This window comes from Pyrus communis, chromosome 12, assembly GCF_963583255.1.
Source record: "Pyrus communis chromosome 12, drPyrComm1.1, whole genome shotgun sequence".
Taxonomy (NCBI): Eukaryota; Viridiplantae; Streptophyta; class Magnoliopsida; order Rosales; family Rosaceae; genus Pyrus; species Pyrus communis.
In genome coordinates this window covers 18,321,765-18,334,687 of record NC_084814.1, presented here as the reverse complement: position 1 = coordinate 18,334,687, position 12,923 = coordinate 18,321,765, and the positions used below count along the sequence as shown (strand labels likewise).

Here is a 12,923-nt window from a genome sequence, read left to right as displayed (position 1 = left end):
TGCCAAGGTGTGGCATCATACCCGAAGCGTGATCTTTGGCACCTAAGACCTAAAACTTCAAGAATAAGGGATAATATTCCCGAACCTTAACCCTACAAAATCTTCTTCCGTCTTGATGGAATAGATCATTGGTTATGCATATATTTGTGCCCCTATCAATGTTGTTAAGGAGTACCATTCTAGTAGTCAATATGTGAGACTAATTTTTGCTCCACCAAACACCGTTGGAAGAGCAGAATTTTGACATGGATGGTCTTGTTTGCCGAATCCCCTTAGTAAACCATTTACTTTGTGAACATTTTTCCATGTTCTTGGATTCAAGCTTGGTGTATGTTTTACTTATGGATAATTTTATTGATATTGTCCTCGAATATGAGTTAATTGAATCATGTTTCTTAATACATGTGACCAATTCAATTAAACACGTGATTAGGTTGGAATGTGGGAAAGTTAGTTGTCTGGATGAATGCGTACTACGCACACTAACTTTACACTTAAATCACATCTCTAACAACGACTTCATGTCTATCCAACCAGATTAAGAGCATTTGCACGCTCCTCGTTTATGAATGATACTGAATTACCATTTAAGAGACCTTAAATTCTCCCTAACGTTGAGTTTTTAAGAATATTCGAGATGACAATGATCATAAATGAAACCATTGAAGAAAATAGAGTGAAATATCTTTGCACCACCTCCAAAAATGAGCTTGAAGCTTTGATTTGGGGCCAATGGGTTGTCTCCCAATTGGGAATACATCACATGTGGTCAGCCTAGAGCTGGGTGATTGAGCAGTTTACTTGCTTTGGCACGACCTTTTGGGACACTTAGGTCGAACAATGATGATACAATGCATCTCCTTATTTGAAGTAAGGATATTGTGCCTACGAGCACACTTTGCCAAGCATGCTCATTAGGAATTTTGATTTTTTATATCAGTCCTCACAAAGATACAACAGGACTCTCTTTTCACAGTGGATTCAAGGGAATATGTGGACTAATCCAACCAAAATGCGGACCATATAAATACTTATGGTTTTGGTTGATGAATCGATAAACTAAGTCACATGTTTGTCCACACACATTACTGCTAAACCTCTTGGCCGATTATGGGTTCACCACCCTACTTATCCCTTAAGGTCCGGGAGATTGGATAATGTCGGAGAGTTTACATCGACGGTTTTCGATAAAGTATTACATGTCGTTTTGGGTTTCTAATTGAACATCAAATTCCCATGTTCACCCAAAATAGCCTCGCCTGGTGATCATAAAGCGCAATTCAAATGATTGCCCGAATTTTGGTGAACATACCAAGTTTCCGGTTTCTACCTAGGGCTATGCAATCCTTGTACGCAGTTATGTTGGTTTGCCTTGTGGCCCATTGCCACCCAACCTATATGACGTTACAGTTGGTTACTGGGTACGAACCTGAAGATTTTCGTATTTACGTATTTGGGTGTGCATTCCATGTGCCAAGTTACGTCGCCGCAACGTACCACTATGGGTCCTCAAAGAAGGATGTGTATTTTTTGTCGATCATGATTCTCCTTCACACTAGCTCTCTTTAAGCCCTTGCATGCGATCTCTTTACCGCTCATTTACGGGTTGTCACTTTAATGAGACAGACTTCACGCCATAAGGGGGAGATAAGAACGTCAATGTTCCTGTAAAACGGCGCGATGTTGCGTGGACGTTGCCCACTATGTCTTATCTCGATCCCATACCGCACAAGTGTGATAAGCAAATGCGATGAATTCTAGTTTTCAGAACGTTGCTCCAGATGCATTCCTCTGATCTAGCTAAAGTGACGAGATCATATACCAGTTGCAAACATGCCTGCAAAGATAGACGTACTTAACAAACGTCGAGTCAGCATCCCTAGAGGGTGTGTTGCCCTTGTTGGACGGTTTGGACGCTTTTGTTGGACGGTCCGGTACACCAGCAGATAACCAATCAATTTGCCTTAACTTGGAGCACGACAGATCACTCGGTTCGTTTAATTCACTTTCTTAGAAGAGGAAGACACGGCACAACAATGAATCTAAACTCGATCGATGTCTTAAATCATTTCCATCTCATGAGATTAATCCAGATTTCTCCCGAAATTTAAAGTTCTTGGTCCAGTATACTAGTTTGGATGAGCTAAATAGAATTGAAATAAGATTATGATCGATGATGTTTTCACTTATATGGTAGCTACCGGCATAAATAAAAAGTGACGATATCAAACCGTGTTCCGTTGATTAAGTGACAACGTAGAACTGATTGGACAACTAAAGTTACAATCCATATCAAATTCCTTACCAAAGTGTGTATTGGACTTGTCGTTCCTACAGTGCCCAAGGTAACCCTGTTGTGTTACAAGTGGGAAATGAAACGTTATGAGATGAATGAAATGGTACGATATGATGCACCCCTTACGGCGCAATGTTTCTCTCAAACGTCTTGTGATTGATAGCAGCATTATGAAATGTGGTTAGTGTTTTCTCCATGAGGATATAGATACGGAGATTTATATGTAAGTCTCGAAGAATTACATAGATTGTTTCAAATAGTTCCAAAACCACGGAACACCCTCTTAACTTGTTTTGAGGCATTCACTTATGGATTGAAAAATCTGACGGATGTGGTATACCCGTCTATATGATTATTTGATCAGTCAGGGATATGAATTATGCCTTTACGTGTTAAACTATGAAGTCTTATTCCAAATTTCTAGAGTTACAATTTGTGTCGTTGACACAAATCTCACTAAGACTCCAGAAGAGCTTGAGAAAACCGCCTCGCACCTGAAGATGGAATTTGAGATGAAGGATCTTGGGAAATCTCTTTTATGCCTTAACCTGAAGTTGAAGCATTGTTCTAACAATATTTTGGTCTACAAGTTAAACTACACCCCGAATGTGTTACCTTTAAGTATACCTTTGATCGTCCATACGTTATATGCAAATGAGACCTTTGAAGAGGTTATGGAATCCGAAATTACATATATGAGTTCAACTTTGCGCTTTGTTGTACTTAGCTCATTGTATTTAGACAGGACATCTCCTTCGCTATTGATCTTGGTAAAGATGCAGCACCGTGCCTATACGCAACCACTGATTTGGTATTAAAGACGTACCCTGAAGGTACTATGAGGGCAAATCCCAACGCACCTCGAGCAAATCCAACCCCCCTGATCCTCGAAATGATGATTGCCTTGTTTGTTATGCTGACGCTGGTTGTTTATCAAACCCGCACAAGGCAAAATCCCCGAATGGTTATGTCTTTACTGTTAAGGATATCGTAATATCTTGGAGGTCCACGATATGACCTTAGTTGCGAAATCTTCGCATCGTTATAAGACTCAGCTCACTTCATTACGCCACAAGTGAAACATGGTTAAAAGTTCTTGTTGAGAATTTCGAAGTACTTGTTGTGTTTTCATCCATCGTTAAGTCCCGACGATGATCCATGAAGATTATGCCGCATGTATCAACCCGACCAAGCCATGATACATCAACGAAGTCAACGCCAAGACATATTGCACTTACATCTACATCAGCAAAGCATCAGGAGATTGAAGTCATGCAATCTGTTCACAAGACAACTTGGCCAATCTCTTCACCAAGTCATTGCCCAAGTCTACACTTCAGAAGCTCGTCCAAGGAATCGGTATGCGTAAATTATCTGAGTTGAATCGCTTGTAGTTCTCTTATTTAGAAGTTATGTCTAACTCAGGGGAAGTATCTTGAAACATACTCACATGATCTTAATGTACTCTTTGTCCCTACGATTAGGAGCATTTTTCTCACTGGGCTTTTACTACCTAAGTAGGTTTTAATGAGGCACCCATCCCGGGATGATCATACTCCGTTGAGTTTAGTACCTTTGTCCAGTTTGACGAGCGTTTTAGACATTATACATATTTTTCTTACTTTTCTCCTTAGTCTATGAGTTTTTCCCATTCCTTGGGTTTTACCATAGCAATGTTTTTGTGAGTTTTTACAAATGCATACTTCAAAGTAAATTTGAGACTCGCGATCACCCGTTGTGCCGATGACTTCATCAACTATTTTACCTTATCTGCTGAAGAATCTGATGTGATGGTTTGTTGAGTATTTACACACTCAAGAGGGAGTGTTGCAGTCATATTTAGAATAGGAATGTGATTGTAAATCCTAGGGAATCTGGGAAAGTATTATATATTCCTATTAGAATTAGATTACCTATTAAATGTTGTAATCCTAAAGAGAAAGGTTTTACCATTTCTACTACTATAAATAAAGGCACACTGGGGTGAATCAAACACACCTCACAATTACACATCTCTCTTTCTCTCTACTATTACCGCACCCTCTCTCTTTATATGGCATCCATAATTGTTCAGTAAATTATGCCTACAACAATATAATAATTATATGACAATTTTATTAAATACATGTATGTATTGTAGTTAATTTTGTAAAATGAAATTTTAATTTTAATGTTCTGTTAATTTTTTATAAATCTTCATGTGTTGGTGGACGTGACTTGTCACCGATTGTCCTTTTTTTTATTAAATAAAATTAAAAACATAACATAACATAATAAAAAATTAAAAACAAAAGTACCCCATAAATAGTTGTTTAATCATATAATTAACTGACCCCCACAAATTCATCTGAAAAACCTCAATTATTTTCCTTAATTTCATTCGCTAACCTTCTCCAAATACTTTTGCTTCTCCTCCTCCGTCATGAACGCAGTCACCGGAAAAGACTTCCCGATCCCCATCGGAGTCTTGAAAACGATCTTCTTCCCCGCCGGATCCTCAACGCTCATCTCAGATATCGGGACCCAAAGAAAAACCTGCTTGCTCTTGATCCCCGTCATCTTCTTCATCCTGCACTTCTCCACGTACCCAGTCACCTCAGTTGCGTAGCTGACACGCGTGTTGGACCCCTCAAAGAAGTGCTCGTAGGGTTGCTTCTGCTTCATCCACACGAACCCAGTTTCTCTGACCCTCCCGCACTCCACGAGGTCCTGCAAGGGGAGGACGCCTTTGGGAAACCCTAGCTCTTCCAGTAGGTCTATGGACTGCCGGTAGCAATCTTCGGGGCCGTACACGATCTCCGCCCCGGCACGCTGCTTGTCTTCACCAACAATTTGCTTGCCACTAGCCATCGTTGGAGGAGAGTCGCGAGTAAATCTTTGATATTTTTCAGAGTGTTTGGAAGGAGGGTTTGAAGGTTTGGAGCTTTTAGTTTGTTGGGTTGAATTAATAGATGGGAGAGGGCTTCAAAGTTGTTGGATGGAAGTTGAACAGAATTAGGGTTCGGAGAGGGAGGTGGGTTGTTCACCAAATGGACATTGCGCTTGTGTCATTGGTCGGCACGGTGATTACGTGCTTAAGGTGATAATGGACTTTAAGGGTCGGAGACACGTTGATGACACTGTATTCACCCACCCTTCGGAGAAACTCTTAATTTCAATTAAAATTGACAAATTTCTTCGATATTTCTGACATATCGGTTAACTGTTAACAAATTACCATATGACATTTCCTAAAGTTTTATTTTAAATTTCCACATTTTTTAGCAAATTGTCATCTTTTCTATCGAAAACAACCGATATCAATATTTCAACAATTTTGCATATCGATATTTCCACCGATATCAATATATTCACTTGTAGTAGAGAGAGTGCTAGCTAGCTTATCAGTTTTAAGTGTCCAAATAATTTGGTAAATAATAGAAGGGTTAATTGCTTACAACTTAGGTAAAGAAAAGTTAGTTTTTGCTACCGGTTACCATTAATTTAGTGTTTCTAAAAAGGGAAGGTAAAGACTTTGCCACGGTTTCACATGGTTTGGCGTGTTGGATGATTATACTTGACTACATCTAAAAGTTGATCTATAGGATACCAAAGTCTAAACCTCACGGCTCGAATACATCTCAAATGATGTTTCGAGTGCTAGGCGTCAATGGGTTTCGTGCACGTAGGTCAACAACATATCTGCTTGCCTGCGGCTGATCCGAACAAAATTTAGGAGTTATTTCATATTATCTCCAACCGAAAAAAGCTAAATATAGTATCGTCTCGAATTATAGTTATGTAAAAAATTATTTTTATATGCACAGCATCAGGCCACTCATATACCATCTATAACCAACGGGGGCATGTTTTCTTGCCAAACTTACGCTGCCAAAATCGTACTCGTGTTCTCATATAACACACTTTACCAATTACTGGCCACTTCTGAATCTACCTATCTACCTATTGTACTTTTCTCATTTTGGTAATATCTGCTGGTGGAGAAAGTCTTAGGTCGGGCATCTGGACCATGTGTCCGTCGCACCTTGGACTACCACCTCCAGGTTTCGGATGGAAGAATTTCTCCTGTTGGTGACTGGAAGTTGAGAAAACTTTTAGGTGTCAATTTGTTTGAATGAATTTTGACCAGAAATGCAAAAATAGGTGAAATTTTGCCAAGCGTAGCATTCAGTGCTGAAATTTAGGTAAAAGTTTGGAGTAGAACCACACAAAACTTGACAAGGTTCGATGATCTTATGCAGTGGATATTCCGTACCTGAATATCTTGGTCAAGTCACAACTGCGGCATCTTTGAGTGTTACTAGCTACAAAAATACACCGATACGAACATGAAACCTCCGATTAACAAACTATAGCTTTCTCCACAGTCAATAGTTACTTATGTGTATCTAAAGACCAAAAATCAATTACGATAAACAAGATAAGACATTTTATGAACAGAAAATCAAGGTCAAGATTTATTCCTAAGGAAACGCCATCACATAATAAACTTTTCCTTAGAAGAGAGAGAGAACCGAGTAGTCAATTGTTGCGAACAACACAAGAAGCCGGTATCAACACTAGTGCTTGTCCTTGGGAATATCCTTTGGTGGAACCTTTGATTCCAGTTCCTTGGTGATTCTGAGAGAATCCATGAAGTCGTATTAAGATGCAAGACCACTAACAAAAATATACGAAAGCAGAGTACATTATTTCCATGATAATAAACATAAAACGGCATATCACAATTCATCGAGTCCTCAAGATCACACTTAAAAAATATCCCTACGCAATCATCAATGTCCACTGTCCAGGTTTGGCTGGACAATGATTTGTACACTGCACCAGTGTTTGATAACAAATCATTCTTGGTTTATCTTGACACAAAGAATAGAACCAAGTAATACTATAAATGAAAGTCTTTTATGATCTGCCCTTCTATTTGAGGGCTGATTCCAAATTACAGAAATTAATGCCCTACTCCAACCAAAAGATCGAGACTAGGGTAATGGTAATACTGAAAGGCTAAGATAAAAGAGAAAAGGCAATGGAGATAGTATCATTTTAAAGATGCCTAGTCATTTAGGTAATACAGTACATCTAAGGCTTCAAAAATCAAACCCGTCAAACCCCCACCAAACTAACATCTCTCACACAGGAGATCAATTTTCACACCATTGCTTGCTAACTTACTAAACCTTCCTCTTTTCCAACATCAAGACAAAACAAACGAAAACGGTTCATGATAACATCATAAATCTTCATCCAAAATCTAAATATAAAGCATATCAGATGCTGCAATCTGCTGAACGCTAACACGTATCCATGTTAAGAGTGACACACGGTTAAGCTGAACCATTTTCAAGAAACATATAGAATTCAAATGAACTGCCAAATTAAATTTTGACTAAATTGAGTACCAACTTGCACACTTACAAACAATTTCATAGTGAACATATTTTACAGAAAAACAAAACGAAAAAAAGAATGAGAAGAGGATTACTTGGGGGATTCTTCCTCAAGCCAGGTGCGGATGTGTTTGACATTGCGCTTGAAGATGGAAGCTGATTGCCTGACATCGCTCCTCAGCATAAGAACCACCGCGCCTACACCAGCAACTGTGAGTATGAAGTTTGTCAAAGCCATACTTCTTCTGCTTCTTGCAAAACCTAGTCCCAATCCAAACGAAGGAAATGATTCCGGATTCAATCCACCAAATGTAATTCAAAACATATAACCAAGGTTTTAGCTAACTTAGCCAAAAGGGTGGATATCCATTCCCAGAATTTTGAGATTTCGCTATGTTTTCAAGTGCCAAGAAAACTGTTTTACAAAAAATGATATAAATATGTATAAAATTGGACATATTAATTATCGAAACAGCTCAGGAAATAAAACCAAAGTGAGGATTAATTAAAATCAAGGTCCAGAGTTGATCTTTAACATTCTTTCCATTCAAGCAACGTCAAATATTATTCATATCAATAATTCAAAATTTTGAAACTTAAATTCGCTTCCCAACTATTTAAACACGGAAGACAAAGTCCCCCTCTCAACCCCAGTCAGTAGCCATGGTCGCTGAGTAATTATTATTCTTCTTATCTTAATATAATCTTAATCTGAATCAAATCACAAAAACCACCCAAAAAAAAAAAAAAAATAACCCTTAAATCGGCAACAAAATGTAAAATTGGATTCAGAAAATCAAATTGTAAATATAAAAACAGAAATTAAAGATGATAGTGAGCGTGAGCGTGAAATTACCTAAGAGAAGTTCGGACGTTGAAGTGGTAAACTTGGGGCTGCTCCTGGGCGGTGGCTTCGCGGGAAACTGAGACGGCGGAGCGAAAATGTGGTGGTGGCGGAGAAGAGGGATTCTGAATTTCTGCGGGTGAGAGAGCACCGAAGGTTGCGGATCAAGTTAAAATATGGGTTTTGGGTTGTCTTGTTATTTGCATGGACCCAATAAAGCATTTGGGTTTTTGTTGTTAATGGACCTACACTGGGTCCAAGTGCCCTTGGACTTGGGTTGTTTTTTAAATCCTCTCAATTTATCCTGCGTACCTTCGGTTCCCGCTTGAAAATGCATGCGCAAAAAGCACTTATGCTTGAAAGCGATTTTGATAGAAGCACGATTATTGAAGAGCTTTTTTTTTTTTTTTTTTTTTTTAAACTATCGAGAAGGATTTATTGAAGAAGCTAGATGCTTCTACTGAAAGCACTAACAAGTTCTTTTGTAATCTATAAACGTTGTTAAGAGAGAGAGCTCACAAGTCAAAGTAAAGAGATTAAAATGGTGACTTTTGAGTTACAGTAGGCAAAATGAGATCAAAATCGAGTTTAGGAGCGTAACTAAAAATAAGCCTTAATTTAGTTCTATTATGTTTTTTTTTTTTTTTTTTTTTTTGCCAAAATTAGTTCTATACGTTCGTTTGTCTTACTTGTAGAAGTGGGGTTGCACTAAACCACACATAAAGCAATAATATTAGGTATCATACTTGTTATTAATACAGAGATATGATTCCGCACACCGTTTTAACTTTTCACAAACTTCTTTTGATTTATGACTATTGGATAGAATAAATCAAACAAAAACAATGAACAACATCAAACAAAAATATGTAAAACGTTAAAAAGAGCGTGTTTATCGTCTTCCTTTATAAAAATCGATTCCATATAATCTAAACTACATTAAAACCCTCTTTGCCAACCAAAAGAGGGTAAAAAGACAATTTTATCTTCAACCACAAAACAAAATCATGGGCAATAAAGTAAATTCACACAAACTATATTTTACCTTTTTATTCAAAGCCTCACTCAAGGGTGATCATAACACCCTCTAATTTTGAACAATAAAATATAAAAAGAAAACTTCTCTCTCTAATCCACATTCCTTTTTTCTTCCTTTCTCGTTCTCATTTTAAAATCAAAATCAAAATTATTTTCACGCACAAAGTGTGGGGCATATGTTAATGAAAAATGAAGATAAGGAAGAATCTATCGGTTCTAAAAAAAAGTCAAAAGAAGATTTTCGCCAAGAAACCTAACATGTAAAATCTTCCCAAAGAAAAGGAGTAGTGATGATAGTGGGTTCGGAATCAATGGCTTTAGTTTTGGGCTATGAACATCAACCAAATTCCCACCACACGCACCAAACTTTGGTGCTTTCTTGTCTCACAAGATCTCTCCTTTTTATCCTTTTTAAATCTACACTTTCCCTACTATCATGATTAATCACAAGAATCATATTTTCAAAGCAATTTTTTTGGCCAATTACTCACATTTTTTTCTTCTCAAAATTAGCTACCTATGTTTTGCTTAAATTTTGGATTTGGTTAAGTGTCTCTAGCACAATCGTAATTTTACAATGGACTCTGAATACATGTAATCGCTTATACATTTTCTTACACATAAGATAAACTCGGCTACATTTGTATTGGTTTGAAATCTGAATGTTCAAGCTCATGATTTGACTCTTATAAGTTATGAGTTACGCATGAAGTAAATTTTATAATTACTTGTTGGATCAGTTTAATTTCACATAACATATTTCACAAACATGTTCATGGTCCAGAATCGACAGAGTCCTCTATTTTCACATGTATATAGTCAAGAGTTTGATTTGCTACTCGCTTATAGTGATTGGTGTGTCATAATGATCTAAATGGCTTATGACGCGTTTAATGCATCTCCATACTCCAAACGATTATTCATATACTAATACACTTTACTAACCTGACTTCTTCACAATCACAAAATCAAAATCACTTTGATAACTTTTCAATTACAAACTTACAAAATCGTGTTACCCTACTTAATTAAAACCATGCATTATGTTACTTATTTACAAGTCCATGCTACTCTACATGAATAAAAAGATTAAAAGTAAAAAAAAAAAAAATTGAAAGGGGATGGATCAAAATCTACCCAGTCTGATATTCTTGGAACAACCACCTAGCTTAAAGCCTAAAGCGAGTCGGTGGTTGTCTCAGAATCTCTCATCAGTGTGTCCCAACAAAAGACTTGATGGTTCAGTGTGGGTCCGACCACAAAACTTACAAGCGGGGCCCTCTGTTGATCATGAATTTGGTCATTGTAATCTGGACCCTTGGTCACTCGTAGCATCATCCTGAACCCTCCAAGTGGCAGAATCCCAGACGCCCAATTTTTTTATTATTTCCATTAGGAATGTACTATCTACACATTTTTTTTATTTCTCACATACTCATTATTAAAATTTTATCATTTCATTTTTTTTTAATTCATTTGATTTGACGACGAAAAATTAAAAAATTGTGCGAGAAAAAAAAGAGTGAATAGAACACCACTTTCTATTATTTTTTGTTTACAAAATCATTTCAATTATTTTTTTTGTTAAAAAACTAATTTCTCTTATTAGTTTGTGTACTTTCCTACCGGCCTACCTATTATTATTATTTTTTAATAAAACCGGCCTATCCTTTGTCCAGGGATATAAAATGGATCAGCCAACTGGTGTTATTAAATTATACAGAATTGGATCCTCTCCTGAATTTGGGCTCAAAAGCCTTCTGACCAATACATAAGGGTTGTTGAATTTTGATCCAACGACTACAAATAGAGAGCACTCTAAAAGTTATAATAATTGTAGCCGTTGGATTTTCATCCAATGGCTTTTGTGTGTTGGTCAGGAGAAGATCCAATTCCAAATTATAAATTACTAAATTAGTTTAAGCATAAAATAAAATATTTCAAGAGTATATATATAATACAGAGGAAGCATGTAATCAATTGTCATTACAAAAGAGCAAAGACTAATACCAAGATCGTAAGAAGAGTTTGGTAAGTGAACTTGTAATTAAACACGATGTTGAAGTAACTGATTGTATGAATTAGTTGAGCCGATTCTAAACCTACAAGTATATATTACACGTTAAAGACCGTCATCAAATAACAAATGATTTTATAAGCTCCATCAGTTCCCTAGTGTGCATATGAAGTAACAAATACCAAAGCGATACAAGCAATTCCAAATACAAACTGAATGAAGTTCGCATCACGCAACTAACGTTAATTCAAGGTACATACTAAAATGTATAAACATCTTTTGTTATGTTCGTTCTTTTCTTCCTTATATATAAATATGTCCCTAGTTTGAATCTATATAGTAAAAAACTAATAATATATTTATTATTGCAATGTCTAATAAAGTCGAAAATAAATGAGGAAACTCCATTGTGACATCCCATGATTCATGTGATACTTTAAGAAACTGAACGGAGGCATGTGGTCCGGCAACACTTGAGTGCTTTTGTCTCCCCATTGTCTCTACAAAATGTGGACCCATAAGTTTATACCAATAGATAATTAAAATCCCACATCGATTTTCTATTTCTAAATTGTGTGCCATGTGAGCTAATTCCATCTTCTATAATCCCACTTAATTATAATTACAATAATAATAAATAATAATCCCAACTTGTCTTTTAACTTTTGCATATGCTTATGGAAGTAACTCACTTTTTACAGCCATGCTAGTGGATGGACAATGGGACCAAAGTAGTTTCAGGACCATTCAAAGTTTGAAAAATATATATGTGAAGGTCTTACGAGAATTTTTCAAATGTTTATTATAGATTCTTTTTGTGCCTATTAAGTATTTGATGCAATTTCTGCTAGGCATATATCGACAGGTTGCGTTGATGGAACTTAAAAAATTATCTTTATATTACTCATTAAATTGCATCGACATATGTCTATATCTGCTAACAAGTGTGCAATATGATTTAATTGACGATAATAAGTCCATTAAGTGTTGAACAAAATGCCCCAGTGAATAAACTAAGACTTTTTTTGTGCTATTCCCATTCTGTTTCTATCTTAAAGACTTGTATTTAACACTAAGACCCTCAAGCTTCGATTCCTAGATCTGCCACTGCATGCTATGATGAAATGGCTGCCGATCAAAACAATTTGTACAAAGTGCCTTGGAATAATTGGTGAGTCAACTGCTCTATAAATACGAGCCACCAACACTACATTGGAATGAAATCTATAGATTAACACTTTAACAAGAGGATTTTGATAAGTTTTTATCAAATTTTAGTGATCAAAGTGATAAAAATAGTATTTACTACTACATCATTTGTTTCTCCTTGAGCAAAATGTT

At 36.6% G+C, this 12,923-nt stretch overlaps 2 protein-coding genes across 4 annotated transcripts; both read right to left on the bottom strand.

Annotated features, from left to right (window-relative positions):
• Positions 1-4,543: 4,543 nt before the first annotated feature.
• LOC137711401 (uncharacterized) lies at positions 4,544-5,552 on the bottom strand. Its single transcript, XM_068450637.1, has one exon. It carries the CDS (start codon positions 5,144-5,146, stop codon positions 4,673-4,675), a length of 474 nt encoding a protein of 157 aa, XP_068306738.1. The 5' UTR covers positions 5,147-5,552; the 3' UTR covers positions 4,544-4,672.
• Positions 5,553-6,045: 493 nt separating this feature from the next.
• Positions 6,046-8,754, bottom strand: LOC137711366 (uncharacterized). Of its 3 annotated transcripts, XR_011065052.1 has the most exons (5): positions 8,540-8,753; positions 7,779-7,944; positions 6,811-6,916; positions 6,552-6,600; positions 6,046-6,371 (listed from the first exon to the last, which is right to left on the bottom strand). XR_011065052.1 is itself a non-coding variant. In XM_068450596.1 (4 exons), exons 2-3 carry the CDS (start codon positions 7,919-7,921, stop codon positions 6,856-6,858), a joined length of 204 nt encoding a protein of 67 aa, XP_068306697.1. In that variant the 5' UTR covers positions 7,922-7,944; positions 8,540-8,754; the 3' UTR covers positions 6,441-6,600; positions 6,811-6,855. The 3 variants fall into 3 exon arrangements, 2 of the variants coding, with proteins under 2 accessions (XP_068306697.1, XP_068306695.1); XM_068450596.1 differs by lacking the exon at positions 6,046-6,371 and having other exon boundaries at positions 6,441-6,600; positions 8,540-8,754; XM_068450594.1 differs by lacking the exons at positions 6,046-6,371; positions 6,552-6,600 and having other exon boundaries at positions 6,616-6,916; positions 8,540-8,746.
• Between the last annotated feature and the right edge of the window lie 4,169 nt (positions 8,755-12,923).

Excerpts from the sequence above, each read along its gene's own strand:
- LOC137711401 (XM_068450637.1), bottom strand. The coding sequence starts at position 5,146 with ATGGCTAGTGGCAAGCAAATTGTTGGTGAAGACAAGCAGCGTGCCGGG.
- LOC137711366 (XM_068450596.1), bottom strand. The coding sequence starts at position 7,921 with ATGGCTTTGACAAACTTCATACTCACAGTTGCTGGTGTAGGCGCGGTG. Across the intron at positions 6,917-7,778 it reads CTTGAGGAAGAATCCCCCAA|AATCACCAAGGAACTGGAAT; the intron begins GTAATCCTCTTC and ends GGATTCTCTCAG.